This window comes from Saccostrea echinata, unplaced genomic scaffold, assembly GCF_033153115.1.
Source record: "Saccostrea echinata isolate AGI-Se365-2 ecotype Australia unplaced genomic scaffold, CSIRO_AGI_Sech_v1 ptg000010l, whole genome shotgun sequence".
NCBI classification, from domain to species: Eukaryota; Metazoa; Mollusca; class Bivalvia; order Ostreida; family Ostreidae; genus Saccostrea; species Saccostrea echinata.
Window position 1 is genome coordinate 576,129 of NW_026889759.1, and position 25,226 is coordinate 601,354.

At 34.2% G+C, this 25,226-nt stretch overlaps 1 protein-coding gene across 1 annotated transcript in view; it reads left to right on the top strand.

Annotated features, from left to right (window-relative positions):
- Positions 1–25,226, top strand: part of LOC133184105 (uncharacterized) — a 279,833-nt gene that overhangs the window by 151,820 nt on the left and 102,787 nt on the right. Inside the window, exon 6 of the mRNA XM_061318958.1 lies at positions 14,920–15,529. Within this exon, the coding sequence (XP_061174942.1) occupies positions 14,920–15,529 (610 nt within the window). The remainder of the gene's footprint in view (positions 1–14,919; positions 15,530–25,226) is intronic.

Below are 25,226 nucleotides of genomic sequence, written 5' to 3' on the forward strand. Positions count from 1 at the left end.
TGAGAAGATTAGTTTTGGCTTTTATGACACATCCCAGGAATGTAAAAATTTTACCAGATTTACTTTCATGCTTAAGAACAAGATATTCAAAGAAGTGCTTGTGGATATTTAAGCATACCAATCTATCTTTTACAACTCTCCACAAAGCCTGTATTTTGTTAGCTCCTAACCCAAAGAAAGTGTACAGGCATGCTCTAAATTGTTGTAAGGGTTTTATTCAGAAGTATTAAGAGACCAACTGCATTAAAGTGGTCTCCCTGGGACAAGTTATGTCTTGTGTCTTACATGTACCTATTCACTATTAGGAAAATCACCAAGATCTATCTCACCTGGCAGCATGGACATACTGTTTTTAAATGCCAAACACCCCATATCTCTTACACCAATTGTTAATTAGTAAAATGTTAAGCGGGACAAAACAGCTTGCCAGGTCAGCTTATGTGTGACAGCCTATTATTTTGGATATTCTAAAAAAAAAAAAAAACTTTAGCTGCACTACCATAGGTAGCCAATTCTAAGTAACAGGCATGTTTGTACATGGTAATATTCCTTTCAGTATTTTATGCTTTGCTGAGAGTAAAGGAAATTGTGGTTTATTCAGACTCAAGCCCAAACTTGCTGCTTTGAAGAAATATTTCTTTTCAGGCATGACTAAAAGAAGTTTAAAGGATTCTTACAATGAATCAACTTTCAATACAATTTAGGTAAAATAGAGTCTATTTAGAAATAAATTTCCAACCCAATTGCAGATTTGGTGCAGGGCAAGCTATGTGAAGTTAGTTGGAAAGGACCCCTTTGTTTTTGCTACAGCAGCAACTCTGGCACATTACAGGGTTGTTAACATTCACAAAATAAGACACATGGGATGGTTGCATCTGGTGTCATTCCAGAGATACATTAGGGTCACAATATTCCCAGCCTTTTATTTAGTACATAGATGTTTTCATTTAGAGTGGCAGAAAGTCCGATTGTAAAAGAAAAATGGTTGAGAAAGTATCCTTTATTCTGATTCTGTATTATTTAAATGTAGTCTAATGAAGGGGATTCTGTCTGAGGCGGTATCCTCTATTTTTCTGCTTCCTTTTTAGAATTAGATTGTTAATATAATAATATTATAAACATGTATGTTTGTTTTGATGTCAATTTCATGCTGTAAATATCATGAATAATGCCTGAGAGAGCTTGACATTGCATAATTTATCTGTCTTTACTTTATACTCACTTACATACATGTACACGAAGTATTCGGTGACTATCTGAGGTGGCACCGAAAAAATTCGTTGTTGAGTATGATATTGAGGATTTGTATTAATATTTCATATCATTTGAATTATTTAAATGCTTTTGTCAAGATATGTAATATTTCTATCCTTGTGCGTACGTTAATGGCTTTCGAGTTGTGTATGGACTGAAGAACCATAACGCACTAAGCATAGTGTGTTAATTTGTGAGAACTAATGATATGTGCGTGAACATTTGGAACATTTCCATTATCCCTCCAGTGCGTAGCAGGCTGTGCAGAAACATGATGTTTTGATAACTAATAAGAAAAAGAAATCATTAATTCTTCTGAATGTGTCATTGTTGTACGTAGCAGGACAAAACAAGGAGTGAATGTAGCATAGAAATAGAATTTCATTAAGACTGTAAATAATGTTTCAATGCTGTTTAGCTGGATACTTTAGTAATATTTAAGTTGTAATGAGTATTGTGTAAAGTCCATATGAGATACATTTTTATCAACAACATTTGAATTATTAATTTTGAAAACTGAATCATTTATCGTCCATCTTTAGAATTCCATTGATCTCTATTGTGAATAGATTTGTTAGTATTTACATCACTTTCACGCTGTATACGTTAGGTAATTGAAGCACATTTTTGGGTGGGGCGAGGGACCCTTCTCTGTAAGTTCATTGTCCTTCTTGTGGGATATTTTTTGGGCCCCACCTTCTGCTGCATTCTGAAATTGTAAAATTTGTAATCTCATTTGGCATTAGTAATAAATGCTCTATACACACACACCCTCTTTATTATTTGAATTGCTGCAGAACAGAGCTGCAAATGTGCTTCAGGTTCATATGAACTTAATTGTTCATCAGTTTCAGTATTTAAGAGCACATAAGTGTATTTATGTATATAAATGAATTTATGTGATCTAAATACATACAAGATTGTGTTATTTTTATTTATCACTATTTTGTGTCAATGCATGGGTCTTGAAGGGGTTTTCCGGGTTTTATATTTAAGCGCCATCTAGCTACGGCTATTAGCCTCATCCTTATCAAAATAACTTTTGGCTCCGAAAAGGTTGTTTACAAATTTTACCCACCTCCACCTCTTCAATCCTCCAAGCATATTGTTATTGTTGTAGAAAATACATGAACTAGTTTTCCTTTGTATAAGGTCTGGGATATTTTTTGGGCCCCACCTTCTGCTGCATTCTGAAATTGTAAAATTTGTAATCTCATTTTGCATTTGTAATAAATGCTCTAGACACACACACCCTCTTTATTATTTGACTTGCTACAGAGCTGCAAATGTGCTTCAGGTTCATATGAACTTAATTGTTCATCAGTTTCAGTATTTAAAAGCACATAATAATCATTATTTTTAGAACCAGTAAGCCAAAAAAGTTTAATCTTATTTGAATTTTTTTTTTTTTGTAAATTCAAGTTTTTTTTTTAAATTTATGTCCCCCTAGGGTACGTAGGGTGGGATCGCCAAGAGGGATCAAAACTTTTACACGGGACTATAAAGAAAATCTTCACAAGAAAAGCAAAACTATGATTACTTATGATATGAAAGCATAAAACATGGAGAAAATGAACAGTATTTAAGCTCAAAAGTCTATGGAAACATACGAATCGGGAGCAGAGCAAACACAGACCGACAAAAAAATCAGAGGCGGGGTCAGGTGCCATGGAGGAGTAAGCATTCTCTGTCGACCGGCAATACCCGCCGTGTCCCCTTTGTCACGATCGGGTAAACTGAAAAATCTGTAGAAATTTCAGTGTGTGAATAATGGCTTAACAATTAGTATGAAAATATCAGTCAGCATTCCACTTAATGGTAGATTGTACTTGCGGACAAGGTCATTGCATTGACCATAGAACTTGTGAAATGATTACTTCTAATGATACATTTGGTATTCTTGTTTCATCAACTTGTTGGTTAATAGCTTGCCTTGTTTTAAAAAAGTGCTCGTACATAGAGCATGTTCTTGCGTATTAAATCAACTGGGAGGCATAAACCCAATATACATGTACAGGTTAAAAAGGTATTATGCTACAAGTAAGAGAAGTTGGCGATAGAAATTTTGAAGTTTTGTTATTAGATTGCCATTAACACTTTTTCTATTTAAATCTAAATATTAAACAGATGTGTCTGACTCTGTGGTTTTTAAGTTCACTTGGATATATCGAATCGACAATTGAAGTAGCTATTGTTGAGTGATGATACGTCGTCGCTATATCTAAATGTCAAATTAAAGGCTACAGCAAGTGTTTTCTTCTTTTTATGTTTAAGTTTTTTTTTGATAAACTCTGCATCATATGTATAAAAAATAGGTCTGCTAATAACAGGCGCAATTAGTACCTGAGGGAATTCCAACAGAATGTTGGACGACCTGATCTCCAAAAACTACATATATATTGTCAATCAGAAACTCCAGTATCTTTTCAATATCAATTTCAAAGTACTTGTGTGTAGAATCAGAATGTTTTTAACAAAATAATCTTGCAAATGACCTGTGGCAATGTAAGTAAAGAACTATATACGGTAAGGGCGTATTCCTGCCCCCATAATAGTCAAATTTTTGAAAATCTCTTGAAATGAGAAAAAGTGCATATATTGTATAAAATAATCCAAATTAAGACAATATATTATGAAATTGGAAAAATTAGCTGGCTTTTCTTGTCTCTGTGACGTCACAAACCATTTGGATTTCCGTTATTTTTAAAATAGAGGCCAAAATGCACAGAGTTTGTTCTTGTACCATATTCACATATTTCATTGATATTATCATTCTACACATTATATCAAAAGATCTAGTCTGAGCAGACCTGCGCTCGATAATTTCCAATCAAAATACCGACGTAAAATACGCTATTTTCTCTCAAAATCATTGCAATTTGGAATTTACGTCATTTTATTGACGTCATATCTAACTAATGATGTCATAGTTGATAAAAATATTTAATGCTTTGAAGTCTGCAAATATCCACCTGGTTTAGAACATAATTAAAGATTTCTCCATCAAAGTTTTATTTTGGGGGCAGATACTGGCCACTACGGAATATAGTCCTTTGAAAGTTCCATTTTCATCAAAGAAACAATTGTACATGTGTAAGATGTCAAAATGTCTGGACTTTAATTTTTCGAGGGAAATGGTTGCATAAAGTGTTGAAAAGTCGGAATATATAAAAAATCTTTTAAAATCTTCTCAAGAACAAAAACGCTCTGATTAGATATATTGATATGGAAGATTCCTCGGGTAGCGTAGATTTCAGAAAAGAATCTGTTTATGAAGAACAAGACGGACCATATTTACTAAGGTAGGCATTGTGGCCCATGTACCTCGTTTTTTTTCTCACAATTTTCATGCTACTTGCAAATCTCATTGATTTCGGTCTGAACCTTGTCAAATTTCTGTCATGATGACGTCACTTCCAGTTTCAAAATATTGAATATTTTCTAACTTTAAGGGTTGGGTTGTCTTGAAAAAGTCTAAAGATATAAAATCAAGATTTTTAGTGAAAATAGAGACCCAAAGATCCAAATTTTTCTAGCTATAACGGCGCCCAAGCTCTCTAGGGCTGCAAAAATAGACTCGGAAATATCTTGAAAAATTTTGCGACATTTTCTTCATCTCTTTCTACTTGCAAGTATTTTGTTAGGTCACCTGAGTCACCCAGGTGACCTTTGCTAACTGTTTTCGTCGTACGTCGTGCATTAACTTTTGAACATTTTCAGCTTCTCCTCAGGAACCGCAGAACCAGTTTCAACCAATTTTGGCACATAGCATCAATGAGTAAAGAGGAACAAAAATTTAGAAATTCATGGTCCTGGCCTCCCTGGGGCCTGATGGGTGGGGCTAAAATATTAAAATCAATGGAACCTTTAAAAATCTTCTTTTATCCCGGACATAAAGCAGTTAAACTGTTGACATGTTTGTAATAAGCATTGAGTCCTCTACCAAAATTGTGAAATTCATGGGCTCTGGTGCTCGGGTTGGGCTCTGTAGAAATGCAGTATTTCTTAAAAATCTTCTCTGAACCTGAGTATTAAGCAAACAAACTAAACGCATAATTATGATGAACAAGGATGTCTCTTCAAAAATTGTGAATTTCATGGCCCTTGGGTCAGAGCTTCTGATGGCGGGGCTCTATAGATTATGTAGTGAAAATGCATTAATTATTCAAAAATCCTCTTCTCTGCTTCTGAGTATTAAGCGGATGAACTAATTTCATGGCTATGATTAACAAGGGTGTCTCTTCTAGAATTTTAAAATATATAACCCCAGGGAAATGGGTTGAGTAGGCGGAGCTCTTTTGATGATATAGCAAAGAAAATGCATTAATGCCTTGAAAATCTTCTCATGATCAGCTTCTTAATATTAAAGAAACAGACTAAATGCATAGTTATGATGAGCAAGGGTGTCTCTTCCAAAATCTTAAAATGTGAAGCCCCAGGCTGCAACCTCTAAATTATATAGTAGAAATGTATTATTTTTTAGTAATCCTCTGCTCTGCTTCTGGGCATTAAATAAACAAACTAAGGGTATAGTTATGATAAGCAAGGGAGTCTCTTTCAAAAATTGAAATTTATCCCCCCTTGTTTAAAACATGAACACAATTCAATTGTGGGAAAATTGTTACATGATACTCAGGTGACCTATAAGGCCCATGGGCCACTTGTTAAAGCATAAAATACAAAAGTTGTGCAGAATGACAATATCTTCTATATGATCTCATAAAGAAGGAGCTGACCCGCAAATTAGGAACCTAGAGGAACCACAATTCTATAATTGCATATATTTCAGCTTGTCTGTAAATATATGCCATTATCAAAGCTTTTCTCCTCATAATTTTGCTTTAAGTTAATATTGATTGGGATTTATGTATTGTGTAAATCTAAAATCTGGTTTGTTTTGTTGATAATTTTGTGTATCAGCCTGTTGCGTAATCCGGAAATTTCGACCGGGAATTTATAAGCATCTCGTGTATCACTCTGAAATTACAGCATCCGTACTTCCTTTTTCAATCAAGGCCTGTAACCAGCAGATGGTTTAGAAATTGAGAGTTAAAATTTAAAAAAAAAATAACTGTTAAGTAACCAAAAAAACATCTGTTAAATTAAAAAAAATTAGTCAAATCAATCGCATTAGGATACTTTTTATACCTGGAACGCTTTCGATGGCTTCATATTTTTAGGATATTCGGAGATTCTTGTATGACAATGTGCAGCATGCTCTAATGTGTCGGCACTGATATTATTCAGTTGTGGATTCATAACTTTCTTGAAATAATAAACTTAACTTTAATAATTTGTGTAAGCATGCCGCCCATAAGGACAAGACGGAGAAGAGAGAGGAGTAAGAAACAGGTCGGAGGGGAGGCCCAGCCCCAGGTTTAGGATCCGGGGGAATCGGCGACAGGATCATTGCCATTGGCGACACAACAGGCACCGACGTGCGACGGAATGGGGACCCAAAATTCCAACCAATCAACAGGTATAAATAATTTTCTGTCGCAAGACGGGGGTTCTATCCCCACATCGCTAAATTCAATTCAATTTTCATTGGGCCATAATGTAACGAGACTATCAGACAAAAAATTATTGAAGGGAAATATGTAGATTTGTCACTATTACTAAGAAATTCAAATATTGAAGACTCAGCTAGTGAGCGAATTTTTATATTGGGTAATGATGGGCAAATGCAAAGCAAACCCAAGAATACTAAAAAAATCACAACTATTGAGAAATGGACAGATGCCTTTCTCATTTATTTGAGCATATATACATCTGTCCATACAGGTAAATATCAGGATTTACTAAAATACATGCACGATGTACGTGCTGGGGCGGGTAGGTCCTCGGGGTGGAAACTTTACGACGAGCAGTTCCGTCTAAAATTGGCTATGGATCCCAGCAAATCTTGGTCAGCTGTAGATACAGAATTGTGGGTCATGTATATGACAGGGGTCAAAATGTATCGCTTACGGGAACTCAAGGGGTAAACAAATGTTATGCATTTAATTTTCAGGGGTTTTGTGTGAGGAAACCATGCTCATACACGCACATTTGTATAAAGTGTGGTCAAGATCTGCCCCTTCTCTGTAAATGTAGTTAACAGGCAAGCTTCTTATTTCAGCCCAAGACAGGCTTTCCGGCCAGGGGTCCATCAATCCAGTCGACTTTATGGAGCTTCCACCCCCAGCTTACCCCTAGACATCCTCGATTCTCGGGACCCAAACATATGGGAACTAGGTTCAACCCCAATTAGGGTGTCTGCATTGGCACCTTTTTGCACCAATATCCAATAAGGAATGTAGCAAATGAAATATTACAAGGATTCACTTACGGGTTTAAGTTAAATTATACAGGTCCAAGAATTTTTATTTTATCTGAGAATTTGCTTTCGGCTCGGCAATTTCCAAATCAGTTGCAAGAAAAAAATCGTAAAAGAAGTACAGGAGGGAAGGGTAATGGGCCCGTTTTCACACCCACCTATACCTTATATGCATATTTCTCCAATAGGTCTAGTGCCAAAGTCAAGCGGTGGTTGGAGGATGATTACACATCTATCATACCCTCCATCCCTTGGCATTAACTCATTTATTGACCCAGACCAGTGCAGCGTTAAATATACAGCTTTTGATACAGTAGTCGATATGATAAACCAGTTAGGACCTGCTGCAGAGTTAGGAAAGGTCGATATTAAAAGTGCATTTAGGTTACTTCCAATATACCCTGGGGATTTTGAACTGTTAGGATTTAGATTTAAGGATCAATACTATTTTGACAAGTGCTAACCCATGGGATGTTCCATTTCTTGTTCAATTTTTGAAAAGTTTTCAACATTTTTGCAGTGGGTTATAACAAATAAATCTGGTTTGAGTACAGTAGAGCACTATTTAGATGATTTTATCTTTGCGGGTAGGAGGGGATCAGGTGAATGTTTGCAACTAATGACACTATTCCAGGATGTGTGCAAAGAATTCGGGTTCCTTTAGCAGTAGATAAAACACAAGGACCTGTTACTTGTTAAGTATTTTTAGGGCTGGAAATAGACACAGTGCTTAAAATTGTAAAGATCCCAAAGGACAAAATACAGGAACTCAAAGGTCTGCTTTGTATTCTAATGGAAAGGTCAAAGGTTAAGTTGAAAGAAATGGAATCACTAGTCGGAAAGCTCAATTTCTTTTCCAAGGCTATCAGGGGTAGTAGGGCATTCAACAGAAGATTTTATGATTCTATGATTGACATTTCTCGCCCCAATAGTCACATTAGAATCACTAGGGCACTGAAAGATGATATGTTAATGTGGGTTCATTTTTTAGACAATTTCAATGGTGTAGCTTTCTTTCCATGTTCGGAATGGGTGAATTCAAGAGCAATCCAGCTCTACACAGACAGTGCAGGAACTATTGGTTTTGGTTGTGGGTGCTATTTTAAAGGAAGGTGGGTTTATTATGAATGGCCTTTAGAATGGGAAAATCATGATATCATCAGGGATATAACATTTCTGGAGTTAGCCCCCATAGTGTTGTCAGTTATGATCTGGGGGGAGGAACTTAGCCGTCAAAAGGTTCAATTCCATACAGATAACATTGCCTTAGTAAGCATTCTGAACACTCAGTCCTCAAGGTCTCCACGAGTTATGTTTTTAATTAGGAAGCTAGTTTTGATGCTTATGCAATATAATATTATATTTAAAGCCAAACATATTTCTGGCATTGATAATGGTATAGCGGATGCTCTCTCTTGTAAACAGTGGCGAAGATTCTGACAACTCGCTCCAACAGCAAACCAGATCCTAGATCCTATTCCATCCGCATTTCACAGTCTGATGTCCAAGGGGAAGTTTCTCGACTATTGATTGCATCCAATTCTTACAACACTGCAGTAACCTACAAAACAGGGCTCATAGCATTCCACAAGTTTAGAAATATGTCGGATGAAAACATTATCTGGCCTCCTCCTCCTGTAGAGCAGATAGTTAACTTTATTGCTTACCTATCACTCAATGGCTATGCAGAGTCTACAGCTAGGGCCTATGTAGGGGCTATTGGCTATGAGTGCAAGATAAAAGGATTTGAAGACTCAACTAACAGGTTCATTGTTTCCAAAGTGTTGGAGGGTTTCAGGCGTCTCAATTCTAGGGTTGATACTAGGTTGCCAATTACAGAAAAATTTTTGGCTAAATTAATAGGGGCATTGAGCAGTGTGTGTTCAAGTTTTTATGAAGCTAAATTATTCACAGCAGCATATACATTAGCATTTTTCGCCTTTCTGAGAATGGGAGAATTAGCTATATCTAAGGGCAACAACTCTCAAACCATTTTGGGAATTGGTGATGTGTACATACAAAATAATCAACTGACATTGTGTATAAGGTGCTCCAAAACTGATCAATTGGGAAAGGGGGTAAAAGTTGTGTTCATGGTTCAATTATTTGCCCAGTGCAGGCAATGGCTAAGTTTTTGGAAGTAAGGCCAAACTTTCCGGGACCCTTATTTTGTCATTTTGGAGGAAAGCCACTTACAAGATATCAATTTTCAGCAGTTTTAGATAAAGTCATTGTAGCTACTGGACTAGAAAGCAAGCATTACAAGTCTCATTCTTTCAGGATAGGGGCTGCAACAACGGCAGCAGACAAGGGTTTTTCAGACGAAGAAATTAAAATAGCTGGAAGATGGAAATCAACTGCCTTCCAGACTTATATAAGATCTCCAGTTAGCCGAACATCTCCTTTAACATAATAAGTAGCTCATTTAATATAACTGGCATGCATTTGTTAATTAATATTACAGGGTTCCCAAAGCCAGGCAGAATTACAGTTTGGATTGTTGGCTCATCAATTATAAAAAGGGCATCCATGGCAGCAAGATTAAGACCGGGGGGATGGAGTCTTGGGCTAAACCAAAGAGGGGTAGATATGTGGTGGCAAGGGTATGGGGGGTTAAAATTTATTGACCTAGTTCAGAAGGTTAGGTACTTAGCAACATTAGAGGATCCTCCAAGATATTTAATCATTCACTGTGGGTCCCATGATCTGGCTCAAATTAAACTGTCAAGATTACTCTATAGAATTAAGTGGGACATCCAGTTACTTTCAAGAATCTTCACCAACACGACTCTCATTTGGTCTTTTCTCCTCCCCCGCATTTCATGGAGACACTCAAGTAACATTAGAGTAATGGGGCAGGCAAGGGATAGGCTAAACAGGTGGGCAGCAAAACAGATATTTCAAAATGGGGGGAAAATTATCACGCATTCCCAATTTATAGGTAAACCTGTACAGTTGTATCACTCAGATGGAACACACTTGTCAGAGTTGGGGAATGACATTTTCCTCAACAACATTCGGGGGCCCTGGAGTATTTTGCCAGTGGGGGTAAAAGTAAAGAATTTCCTTGTAAATAATTAACTAAGTAATTTAGTCCATAAAGTAGGTATGCCTTTTTGGCAGAGGCACAGTGGTCATCTTGAAGGTTCCTACCCCCACCATGTGGCGGTGGGCAACCTGATTGTATGTCTGCAAATGCACACATTCATCAGGTGCCCATGTGGCCATATCGTCACCTTCAAGTTGGTTGTGGAAATATGATGTTGACTGTTGTTACGTTGATGTTGATTTAATAATTTTTTCATATAGAAAGTCTAAAGTAAAGAGTTGTACACTAAATGATATGTTGATGTGTCGGTAGCATGATTGTGATCAACCCAGCATGCTACTTGCCGTTTCGGACGACACATAAAATGTTGTTGTAGGGGGTGAGCCCTGTTGTCTGGCGACCCCAAACTTGATGTTGTAAATATGTTTATTTGACCACTGTGCCCAATATCTGCCATACAATTAACAATAAACTATAAATGTGTTTTTAATTCTAAAAATCCATAGGTAATGTTACAAATACAAGCATAGGACTTGTGTACTGTATTATGGATGTCTGGGTAGGATAAGTCATTACTGTCTTTGATAATTGCATATATTTCAGCTTGTCTGTAAATATATGCCGTTATCAAAGCTTTTCTCCTCATAATTTTGCTTTAAGTTAATATTGATTGGGATTTATGTATTGTGTAAATCTAAAATTTGGTTTGTTTTGTTGGTAATTTTGTGTATCAGCCTGTTGCGTAATCCGGAAATTTCGACCGGGAATTTATAAGCATCTCGTGTATCACTCTGAAATTACAGCATCCGTACTTTCTTTTTCAATCAAGGCCTGTAACCAGCAGATGGTTTAGAAATTGAGAGTTAAAATTTTTTTAAAAATACCCTCCCAACCCAACCCCATATAATTACTTTGTTTGACTTGTTCAGTGTTTCTGCCGTTTAAGTTTTATACTTTCAGATACCATTACCTGTCTACAGACACAGGAATCCTTAGACCTACATCTCGTCACACTGGTTTAATTTGGATGCTCAACGGGAAATTGGGTGAAGCCATATCGTCATCTTCAAGTTGGTTGTGGAAATATGATGTTGACTGTTGTTACGTTGATGTTGATTTAATATTTTTTTTCATATAGACAGTTTAAATGATATGTTGATGTGTCGGTAGCATGATTGTGATCAACCCAGCATGCTACTTGCCGTTTCGGACGACACATAAAATGTTGTTGTAGGGGGTGAGCCCTGTTGTCTGGCGACCCCAAACTTGATGTTGTAAATATGTTTATTTGACCACTGTGCCCAATATCTGCCATACAATAAACAATAAACTATAAATGTGTTTTTAATTCTAAAAATCCATAGGTAATGTTACATATACAAGCATAGGACTTGTGTACTGTATTATGGGTGTCTGGGTAGGATAAGTCATTACTGTCTTTGATAATCTATAATTTTTTTGACGTTCAATATTTTATTATACATTACTGATTAAAAATGTTCATCTTATCAATATGCAACTGTACATGATAATGTTCTGTTCATACGTTCTGTATTTAGAGGCCATAAGGGACAAGATTGCTTAATATTTGGCACTTTATATCTCTCTTGAAGAAATATTTTGTTAAGCATTATTGAACAGAACAAGATGTTCAGAAAAACATTCTAAACAATGTGCAACCTTTCAATTGTCAAAAAAACGGTACCATTAAAGGCACGAAGAGCTGAACCCTAATTTTTTTTCTACATATTTAAGGAATTAAAAGAAATTTCCAAATAGATATTGACCAAAAAGGATTAAAAATATCAGAGCTTTCATTTGAAATGTCAAGTAAAAAGGGGCTGCTCCTTCAACAGAGGAGCCGAATGTCTTTAACTCTTTAATGAGCAGCATTTTGTTATATGCTCAACTTTACAATTTACAACAGTAGACTTTAATATCTTTCATATGTGACGTAATAATGGGTAAGAAGGGGCCAGAAGGTACATTTTTGACATTTTTATTAGTAAAAGGAGATATTTTTTAATAAGCAAAATCGAGAAAAAAAATAATGTTCCAAACTGTATAAAAACTTTCAATTTACGAAATGCCCGATTAAGGACTTGAAGAGCTAATTTTTAAATATGTCTTTTCTACATATCCTAGGAACAAAAAGAAATTTCTAAACATTTGTTGAACAAGTAGTGTTCAAAATTATTTTTCCGTTTGATTTCAAGAGAAAGGGACTGACCCTTTGAATAAGGGACCAAGATCTAGAGGGGCCAAGAATTTTAAATCTTTTTTTTTTGTAAGATCAATATTTTATTAGACATTACTGAAGAATTAATGTTCTTCTTAATAATCTGCCAAAATTTGTGATAATATTTAGATATAAGATATGTAAAAAGTGGTCATAAAAGGCCAAAATGCACTTAATATCTCAGAAGAAAAAAATACTGTGATGGCATGTTACAACGCGAAGTGTAATAACAAAGCAAAAGATTATTACATTTTGAGTTATTACATTTTGCGTCGAGATCAATGCAATATGTAATAACAGACTTTAGATAATTATTACATTTTGTGTCAAGATTAACGCAAATGTAATGACACAAAATTTAATAATCCCAGTTTATTATATTTTGCGTTGTTTTTACATTTCGTGTTGTAACAGTGGCATCTCCATATGAGTATAAAATTTTCCTAGAGGGACGTTAAACAGTTAAATAACAAACAGAAAAACGTAATTGAGAAACTTATCCTCGGTACAAAGATTGTTTATGAAATAACGTCCTAACCTGAACCTCAGGTCTGTGTGACAAGTTCAAGGTGGCTGGCAGAAAAAGTGAATTTCATGTCATGTCTATAATTTTGTAATGTAAAAAATTGGATGTCCATTTTTCATCCAAATATTACTTATGACCAGAGGATGTGTCTTTTTTAACCATGGTAATTCGGTACGTTCAAGGTTACATTTGCAAAGCTTCAAATATAAGCTTAAAATTTAAGCGAGGGTATTTTTTCTGAGATCGCTCGCAGTAGCTCTAATTAAAATTTGGGTATATTGTTAATGACACAACCTGGAGTTAAAAGTCAGTTTTGAAGATCAAAGACACAAGACAAAGATGAAATCGTAAAATTATGTATGAGAATATTCTGAGAACATTAATTGGAAATCTTGCTTTGAGTATATTTATACTTAATTAGTCACTATTTTAGACTGTAGGTTTCCTCCTCGTCTGTCCATCTGTCTGTCTGTCCCTTAGTCAGTCTGTCGGTCTGTCCCATTTGGTTTTCCGCACTTTTTTCTAAAGGCTTTTTGGTGTTGATGACCTGAAGGTATATCATGATATTAACTGATATTCCTATTTTAAGTATTGGTTTTGAGTATTTGGTTGTCAGTTTAATTGGATTGGTTGTGAGGATTACTGTATTGATTGTGAAGAGCAGATGCAAGTCTCTGTGTGTAAGATAACACTCGTTTTACTGTATTGGTTGCGAGGATTACTGATGTGTTGATTACTGTATTGGTTGTGAGGATCAAAATAGTTTCTGTAAGATAACACTTGTTTTACTACATTGTTGTGAGGATCAGAAGTACATGTAAGTCTCTATCTATAAGATTACAGTTATTTTATTTTATTGGTAGTAAGGGTTACTATATGGTTGTTGAGGATTACTGTATTGATTGTGAGGATCAAAAGTAAGTCTTTGTAAGATAACACTTGTTTGTGAGAATCAGAAGTAGGTATCTATCTGTAAGCTTAACCTCACTTTAATTTATTGGTTGTAAATTTACCATATGGTTGTTGAGGATTACTGTATTGGTTGTGAGGATCTAAAGTAAGTCTCTGTAAGATAACACTTGTATTTATACTGCATTGGTCGTGAGGATCAGAAGTAAGTCTCTATCTGTTAGATTACACTTATTTTAATTTATTGGTTGTAAGTCTCTATCTATAAGATTACAGTTATTTTATTTTATTGGTAGTAAGGGTTACTATATGGTTGTTGAGGATTACTGTATTGGTTATGAGGATCACAAGTAAGTCTATGTAAGATAACACTTCTTGAATGCATTGGTTGTTAGTAAGTCTCTATCTTTAAGATTACATTTGATTGACTGTATTTATTGTGATGATCACTGTTTTGACTGTGATATTTACTGCACTGGATTTTGGGATCAAATGTAAGTCTTTGTAAGATGACACTGTTTTACTCTATTGATTGTAAGGATCAGTAATAAGTCTGTTCGATTACATTTGTTTTACTGTATTGGTTGTGAGGATCAGAAATAATAATTTTCTTTTATTTACAGAGTTTTCAAGACTTTTAAATGTTATCCATTTGAGAACAACTGGCAGATTTGCAGAAGATATCCAAAAACTAATGGTTGAAAGAACAACTTCATTTGAAGAAAATCCAGATTCTACAGAAAACAGTCAAATATTTTCTTGGATTATTGCGGAATTATCAGACAGTTCTCCGCCCCTTCCATGCCATTCGCAAGATCATTTTGTTGTCCTTCCTCCCCCACCACCACATCCACAGCCCCAGAAATGCAGAAGTATGAAGTACAAATTTAACATGGATGATTTTGAGAGCCCTCCAAGAATTCACAAGAAAACAAGTCTTTTCCGCTCAGAAAGCACAGAATGCATCACTGATAACAGTGCATATAGTAAATGGAATCATCGTAATGTTTTCTATGAAAATATTTTTCAATACGATGATAGTACCTACACATACAGAGTCTATATAAATGAACCAAACTTGAGACCATACCGTCCAAGGATGAAGGTTAGAATTGATCGATGGAATCGTCTCAGCGATGAGCTGAAGGAGGTTGATCAAGAGGCAGTAAGAAGACATGGGTTGTGGTTTGATAACCAGTACAGACACAGATCCACTGATGATTCCTACAAAAAGTATGGCTTTTAGCTTTTATACTTCAAAAAGAAAAAAAAAAGATTGTTCCAAGGAGCGTTTGTGTCGTTTGTTTATAGCATCATTAATATAAAAATAGATCTTATAATTGTCGGCTATTCATTTATTAGTAGCGTCAAAGTTCATGCATTTGTCTGCAAAAAAATAAAAATAAAAACAAAAAATAAAAAATAAAAAAAAAAAATAGTGTGATAGTAAAAGATATATGATTTAGCAAGCCTCAAAGCTAATTGATAAAGATGAAGATAAGATAACGAACAGTGATCGATCTCAAAAAAATCTTAAAACAATGTTAATCTGTGTAGAGGGCAAATACACGGACCCCTGGAAATTCAAGAGGTGGGATCAGGTGCCAAGGAGGAGTAAGCATTCCCTGTTTACGGACACCCGCCATTAGCCCTATGTATTAATCTAGTAGACAGGGCATTCCGTAGTCTAGTTCAGTATAAAAAAAAATCAGGTTTAACAATTGGTATGACACAAGTCAGCCAAAATACGCCCCAGTGGAATGTTATACTTGCTTACAAGGTCGTTATAACGTCTATAGAATTTACAAAATGCTGACTTTTAAAGAGATTATTGAAATCCCTGTAACATCAACTTATCTGTCAGTAGCTTGCCTCGGTTTAAAACTTGATCATACTCAAAGCATGCTGTGGAGTATCAAATTAGTTGATAAGTTAATATGAACGAAATTGACTATTGTTTATTGATTATGCATCGTCGATATATCTAAATGTCGAGCTGAAGGCCACAGTAAGTGTATTCTTCTTCTCAGGTGGAAGTTTTTTAATAAATTCTGCTTCATAGGAATATAAAAACAGGTCATTTAATTATGGAGCACAATTAGTGCCCATCGAAATTCAGCAGTTTGTTGGAGAACCTGATCTCCGAAGACTACATAAGTGTTATCAGTGAGGAACTCCAGCATCTTTTTAAAATCAACTTCAGAGTACTTACGAGGGGCAATCAGAAAATAGTGCAAGTAATGTTATTTTATAAATATCCTTAGTAAATGACCAATATCAATGTCATGCATGGGTAGATACATTCATTACCTGTGCCTGTCTTAAATTTTATAGTATTTTATTCACTGTTTCATAAGTTATTTTCAAAAGAAGGGGTAGTCGTACATACTTACCATTTTCTCCCGGTGAAATCTACAGTGAAGGCTGAAATAGAAACATAAATAAAAGTGAAAGGCATTCTTGAATAAATCTGCATAATCCATTTTAAATGAAATTTGTCGGATTTATAGAGGTTCTGTCGTTTCCTACTTTTATTCAAGTGGAATATAATTTAAAAATTGACAAAAAAATAAGGTGTTTGTAGTACCAAATATATTTTACCGAGTCACATTCTTTGTAAAATTGTTTTGCAATTTTTTAAAAAGCACATCAATATTTATTCTTATTTTCATTTCTTGAAAATGGTGGTGGTGATGGTGGGGGGGGGGGGGGGGATTGAACCGTTTGGTACCTTTAGTTCGTCAGCCCTTAATGTGACCAAGATTTTTGAGTGAGGAATAGTATTGGACATATCTTTTACATAATGATTTTATTAAAAAAAACCTATTTGAACAGATATTTTCTTGTAGATCTTATATAAGAAAATATAGAATTTGTTTGCATGAAAGTAATCAAAATTGTTAAGATTAAAGAGTTTTTACTGTTCAAGTAATCTATTGTTGAAATATAAATATTGTTTTAATTCTATTTAGGAATAATTTTGAAAATAGAGCACATATTTAACAATTAATTTTTTATGGATTATTTCAATATTGGGTTCATTATGAGTTTCATAGTGAGGGGTGAGGGGAGGTATCTCATTATGTCATTACTTTATGATTTCTCCTAATGTCAATGACATATAAATATTTTCATTAATCATTTATTAGAAATTGTTTTGTACTTAAAACAAGAAAGGGGGGGGTATTAGTGGATCATTTGATAGCTTTATTAGCCCTCAATGTGACCAAGATTTTTTGAGTGAAGAATGATATTAGACAAATCTTTCACATAATGATAAAAAATGAAAATTCTATTGGACAGAATTTTTTTTCAGGGTGTCAAAAGTATCAAATTTGTGTGCTTGAAAATAGTCAAATTTGTTGAATTTAAAAAAAAATTGTATGACTATTCTCTTAATTTATTTCTGTTCAGACAATCCATTGTTAAAATAAATTAATAGTATCAAAAATGTTTAAAAATAATTTTATATATTGAATGCATATTGCAAAATGAATTTTGTAATGGGTAATACATGTATATATGTTGTATTATGATTTTTGGAGTGACTGGAAAGGGAGGTAACTCATTAACCCGTGGTTCCGTAATTAACCTTCAATGCCATGTTCATTTTTTCAGTAAATGTTTATAACACATTCCTTTGCGCCATGTGAAAATTTCAACAAAATCTATTGGGAGGTTCTTTGGGGGGGTTAGGTGACTAGCTACCTTAAACTAGTTTACATTTTGATACATATTGTTCTTTTTAATTTATAGATATACTTGCAGAATTTCCTGTCGTCCCTCGTATGGGTAGAATGAGTGATGTTTAACAAAGTAATTTTGTTGATGACCAATCAGTAGATTGAAAAATTTTCGACTTCCATTTTTATTGAAGAAGCAAATATAATTGCTAATAAAATTGAAATCATTAGAAATAAATATTTATTAAGGTCTTCCGACTTCCTTCGGAAGACCTTGTTGTTTTCCGTCTGTTTTTAAGGTCTTTCGTATTCACGGAAGACCTTATAGTGATTCTACTGTTTCTTCTTCTTATTATTATTATTATTTTTACTGCTCATCTAATTTTGTGCACGCGATTTCTCAAAGACTACTCGATGAAATTTAATGAAATTTGCAGGAGGAATGTGATGTAATCTGAAGTTATTTTATCCGAGAGATTTTTTGGAAAATCACTTCCGGTGCCAAGTTACCGACCATTTTATGAATTTAAAAAGACATTTTGTCAGCAGATAATCTCAAGAACGGTAAAAGATATCAATGTGAAACTTTCAGGGATTATAGATCGTAATAAATCCTAGGCAGACATGACCTTTCGTTTGTCGTCGGTACTTCCTGTCGTTACCGGATGCGAATTTAAAAAGTTGAATTTTCTAAATTTTTTGTCTTTCAATATTTTTCTTTTATATTAGTAGGGTTAATAGAAGCATTTCCAAAAAGGCCTAATATATAATTTGTTTAAAAATTGATAAATCCAAACTCTAGATATTCGCATTTTAAAATTTGAAGCGTGTCCAAAATGGCGGCTGTCTCCGTAAACTCCGACGAGCAGGTCGGCACTCGGAGCTCCTCGGGTGGCTTGTACCTTGCACACTAACCTCCAACGTCAGCGGTGTTCTATTATTTCGGGTTTAATCCCGATTATGTTTGAATTTTCTTTCTCATTTTTTTTTACCTTTAATTTACGTTTTCAGCTTTATAAATGATGTTTTTCTGTGTGAATCCTGGGCTATTTTCATTTCTTTTAAATAAATCCTTAAAAATCCTTGCATTTTTGAAGGAACTATGTTATATTTTACGGACACTGGTAAGTCAAAGTTTTCCTGAGAAAAAAAAAGGTTAACTACATGGGTTTTTTCACTTATGAAATAGTGATTGAGAGTGATCTCCCGTGTAGAATTCTCTAAGCAGTGAAAACCAATAAAACATACGTTTACAGAGGTAAACAAAAAGCATGTGTACTTCCTTCAACGGGTAGAATCATCTATACAGCAAGAAAGAAAAGTAGTAATGGCTTCGTTGTAAATTGTATTCAGGAGACAAAGAGTCAACAGGTCGTCATTTATCATAGTTATGCTTAGTATGCTGGGAAAGGCAAAGATGTGACATATGCTGAAAGGTAGACCGACTGAGATCAGTTTCTAGGTTGTATGAAGGAAGCAGCATTTAGTAACTACGAATAAAAATTGAAATAAATCCATGCCAATATTTTTATGACAATGTGTTTCAATCAATTACATGATAGAATCAATCAACCAGTCTGACTCCTTCGACCCTTATGAATAATATGTAATTATAGCTGTTAAGGGAAGTAACTCAAAAATAGAGATCGGTGCCGGTATGTCCTTGTCTTGTTTCTATATTTACATTTTCAGCTAAAACATCTAGAAGTCATAGGAAATGAAAATACAATAATATATATAAAACAAAAACCATATGAAATATATGAACAGTGAGTTTTGGAGAAATACTATGGTGAAAAATTATGTAGGTCCCTTTTATCAACATTTTACATAGGAATTAAAACTACTCAATAGATCTTGAAAAGTTCTATACGAGAAGTTGTCTGAGCAAGAACTCGAAAACGGTAAGAGATTAAGACAACAAACTTATATGAGCAACAGTCCTTAAGATGTAGGCAAAACCATTTGGGTTCAGAGCGTCAGCCGTCACTTCCAGTCGTCACAGGAAGTGATAAAAGAAATAAAAATTTTAACTTTTCTTTTCTTAATTAAAAATTGCATCACTTTATTGCATCTTTTTCGCAGATTCGAAAAATGTTGGTCCCACCGGAAACAAAAACGACAACTTCTGGTTATAAGAGAAAAACTAAATAATTTGAGTATTTTACTTTCCCATTAATATTCTTTATAGATAAAGTATTTGAAATGAATTTTAAATATGTTATTCAGAGTGCAAATGTCTAGAGTAACCTTGAAAACGTCAACTTCCGGTTAAAGGAGATAGCACGTATTTGCACGCTGACGACCAGGGTTAAAATTCCAGAGTGTCTGAATTTCTTTTATCACTTTTTCAGCTTGAATTTTCGGTTTTATTTTCAGAATCGGACTGAAGACCTCTCATTGCTCGCAATGAGTTTCTAGTATTCTTAATATTATTGTATAGACGAAATTTTGTAAAGGACCTTTGTCCGCTCCATTTTTCCAGAACAGCTTAAGATATGAAAGTTAACTCTGTCAGATATCGTAGATAATGACTTGTAGATGTCACCATGAATATTCTTTCCGTCGTCAATACTTCCGGTCGTCACAGAAATTGGATTAAAAAGTCGATTATTTTAATTTCTTCGTCTTTCTAACTTCTTTTTTCTGTAATATTCATAGGGTATGTAAAGGCCCCTCTTTAAAGATTTTACGTATTACCAGTTTCTTGATAGGATTAAGAAGGTATTGAATATCTTTAAATATCTTAGAATTTCCGACGTTTCTTAAACACTACAAAATATTGATTTTTCCCCCGTATATATAGTTTGCGGGACTGCTCAGTGCTCATTCACGTAGGAGGAGGTGTAGAGTCAAGACCTACCTGGTGATTGGGATAGGCCAGAAAAACCTTCCTGTTGCCTTGGAAACGAGTTTATATTAAATAAAAACGGTTGTATATGATATGTGTGCGCATTTTATTCGCCCCTCTTTTTTGTCAACTGTAGAAGACATTGTCATCTTTACCGACTCCCCCCCCCCCCCTTTTCTCTATTTCGCTTTTATGTTTTGGATTCTTAATAAAATAACCTTGACCTTCATATCACAAACAACTCTTCTTGAAGTTTTCAAAATTATAAGGCTTAATTCTTTTTACAAAATAATGGTAATTTACATGTTTCTATTCAAGACCCCCTCCCCCTTTCCTCGAAGCAACCAGGTAGAATACATAGATAAAAAATTCACAAATTATAAGGAACTTCTTAAGAGTTTCATTAATAAAATTCAGTTCCCCTGATGTGATTTGATATTTTGCTACCATTCATTAAGATCTTCCATCTTCACGGAAGACCTTATAGTGATTCTACTGTTTCTTATTAAGGTCTTCCGTTTCAGACGGAAGACCTTATAGTGATTCTACTGTTTATTATAATAATTATTTTTTCCCCGTTTTTTGTCCAAGCGATTTCTCAGAGATGGCTCGATGGATTTTCTTGAAACTTTCAGCGATTATGACAAATAAAATAAACTAAAAACATTTTTAAAGATTTTGCAAAATTCACTTCCGGTCGTCAGATATGTCCAATTTCCGTTTTTTCAAAAGAGATCATGTCCGGACGATACCTCAGAAACGGTAAAAGATTAAGACTTCAAACTTTCAGGGATTATAGATCATGACAAGTACGTTTGCAGAATATGTTTAAATCCGTCAGCCGTCACTTCCGGTCGTCACAGGAGGAGATCAAAGAAATCGAAAATTTCAACTTTTCTTATTTTAATTAAATCTTGCATCGCATTATTGCATCTGTTTAACAGTTTCGAAATATGTTAGTCCCACCGAAAACAGAAACGTCAACTTCCGGTTATAAGAGAAAAACTACATAATTTGAGTATTTTACTTTCCAATAAATATCGCTTATAGATGAAGTATTTGAAATGATTTTTAGATATGTTATTTAGACTGCAAATGTCTAAAGTAAAGTCAAATATCTTGGTAAAATTCACTTCCGGTCGCGTGTTTTACTGTCCGCAAAATAAGAACTTGTCAAAGTGAGATCTCAGAAACGGTAAGAGATTAAGACAACAAACTTATATGAGTATTAGAACTTAATGAGTAGGCAAAACTTTTTGGGTTAATAGCGTCAGCCGTCACTTCCGGTCGTTACAGAAAGTGGTCAAAGAAATCGAAAATTTAAACTTTTCACTTTTGAAATAAAACTTGCATCATATAATTGAATCTCTTTCACAGTTTCTATATGTGTTGGTCTCACTGGAAACAAAAAACGACACTTTCCGATTATAAAAGAGAAACTATGTTATTGGGATTTTTAACATTCCCAAAAATATCACTTATTGATAAAGTTTTTGAAATGATTTTTACATATGTTATTGAGACTGCAATTGTCTAGTGTGAAGTCAACCATCTTAGGAAAATGCACTTCCGGTCGCGTGTTTTTCTGTCCTCAAGTTGAGATTTTGTTCACCTAAATGCTCCAAAACACTACATGACTGAAGTCAAAAACTTTCAGAACTTATAGTTAGTTACCAGTTTATCTACATCATGTAAAAATCGTACGTTGTCGTCACTTCCGGTCGTGACAGGAAGCGATGCAAAAAAGTGAATTTTTAAAGTTTTTTTTTTTTGCAGAAATGTTTGGCTAATGCAGATGTTAGATAGTCCATGACCATGCAAATTATTTTTATACATTTTATTCGTTTGGAGCACTTTCGTTCATGACGAAGTACATAAAGAAAACAGAAAAGTAATTCCGTTTGTTTTTATCTGTATCTACATATCTTTGGAAGCATTGAGATAACTTTTGTTATTATTTAGAGTAATCTTATTGAGATGATTGTGGGGTTTTTTTTTTAAAGAAGTCAAGAAAACGGAAGACCTGTTATTGCCTAGGCAATAAGTATCTAGTTAAGGTCTTCCGTCTTCACGGAAGACCTTATAGTGATTCTACTGTTTCTTATTAGGTCTTCCGTTCACAACGGAAGACCTATAGTGATTGTATTGTTTCTTTTTATTATTATTATTATTATTCTTCCCAAATTTTGTGAGCGCGATTACTCAGAGATGTTTCGATAGATTTTCACAATTTTTTACAGGATAATAGGTTAATATGTGAAGTTTATATAAAATTCCGTTTTTTGAAAAATTCACTTCCGGTCCGAAGTTATGACCGAATTTCAAATTTTAAAATGTACTTTTGTCCGGTGTTTTTCTCAAAAGCAGTTTGAGGTAAAGATGTGAAACTTACAGGAATAATAGATCATGACATTCTCTTTGTTTCTACGTGATTTTCGTTTGTGTCTGGAACTTCCTGTCTGAACCGGAAGTGAATTTGTGTTTCAGTCATTTTTCGACTTTTTTGTTTTTAAATATATTTTGAAGATATCTTTAGGCATAATAGAGATAGGTCCATAAGTGCCAAATATATGATTTGTTTTGAAATCAGATAACACGTTTTGTAGTTTTGTAGATTTCAGCTACTTTCGTTTTGGTTTAAAAAATCAAAGTACTGAAAGTACTGAAAGGGCATTTCTTACTTTAACTTACATAAAGGTTATGTTTACATGTTTCTCTGCTTACAAAAATCAATACATACAGTATCATATATAAGAATGAAGACTACATTTAATTGCAGTAAATATCAAAGTACCTGAAGTACTGAGAGGACTGTTTTAGATACCCAATTTTTTCTAACTACAGTGTAGTATAAACAGGCATGTTTTTCTATACATAAAAATCAATGCATACAATAAGTTACCTATGGAAGCTATTTTCATTAGCCAATAAAAATCAAAGTACCGTAAGGACTGAAAAGATATTAAGTATTGTTTTTTTTTACTTTGACTTACATATAGATGCTTCTCTAAATGCAAAATTCAATTCCACACTACATGTTTTATAATTTATTATGTTTATATATAAGGATGGTGGATAGTTTCATTTTAGTAGTGAAAATCAAAGTACTGTAAGAACTGACAGGTTGTTTTCTAGATCCCCCCCCCCCAATTTAACTTTTAAATTTAAAAACAGTTTAATTCGCTTCTACTAATGAATAAAAACATGCATACAATTTCATATAAAAGGACAACAAATACATTCATTTTTGCAGTAAAAATCAATGAACTGCAAGTACCGAAAGGACAAATTTTAGATTCTTTACAACTTAATTATTACATACTGTACACGTTTTTCTACATAAAAAACAATGCAAACGGTATCATATAGGAACGGAAGACCTTTTTGTTGCCATGGCAACAAGAGTCTAGTTATTATTATTATTATTTTCCCCAAAATTTTGTGCAGCCGATTTCTCAAAAACTATTCAGTGGTTTTAAATGAAACTTTCAGGAATTATGCGTCGTCAAATGGACTTTGTTCATCAGAAGGAAAATTTGGAAAACTCGCTTCCGGTGCCAAGTTATTGACAGTTTTCTGATTTTAAAATGAGATTTTGTCCCCCCTTTTCTTCAAAAATGGTTTAAGATATGAACTGGAGACTTGTTAGAGATGATAGGTTATGTCTTCTAGATGAGGGGAATTACCTTTTTGTGCGTCGTCAGTACTTCCGGTCGTTACCGGATGCGAATTTAAAAAAGTCGAATTTTTAAACTTTTTTGTTTTTCTATATTTTTCTTATGTTTTAATAAGGTTAATAGAGGCTTTTCTGAAAATGCTTAATATATAATTTATTTTAGAATTGATCAATCCAAACTCTAGATATTCGCATTTCTAAATTTGAAGCGGGTCCAAAATGGCGGCTGTCTCCGTAAACTCCGATAAGTAGGTCAGAATTTACGGAGTCAGCCGAGCGTTTGTTTGAATGAAAGTACCATAAGCATCAAAGAAATGTGAAGGAATTGTTGGATTGTCACATCACAATTACGTTGCAATTCTGTTTCGAACTAGAGTTTTAATCCGGGGTTTCCTCAAACGTCTACTATAATTGTTCTTGTCTGTATCTCAAAGTAGAAAAACGACATGATTACAAGTGGAAATACGATAACTACAACCTTTTGTTTTACACCACGGAAAACTGATCCTAAACCATGGTTATAAGTAAAAGCTTTTCAAGAAACTTTCCTGACTAAAGGAATTAATATATAGTAATTATTACGTGGCCATTGTTTTTCCCCATGTAGGCTTGTGTCATATTAAATGAACAGAAAAGACAAAATAAGAAAACCATTTTTTTAAAGATTGTTTAATGAAGTTGATATAAATATTTTTTTTCTAAAAGATGTTGTTATTGAAC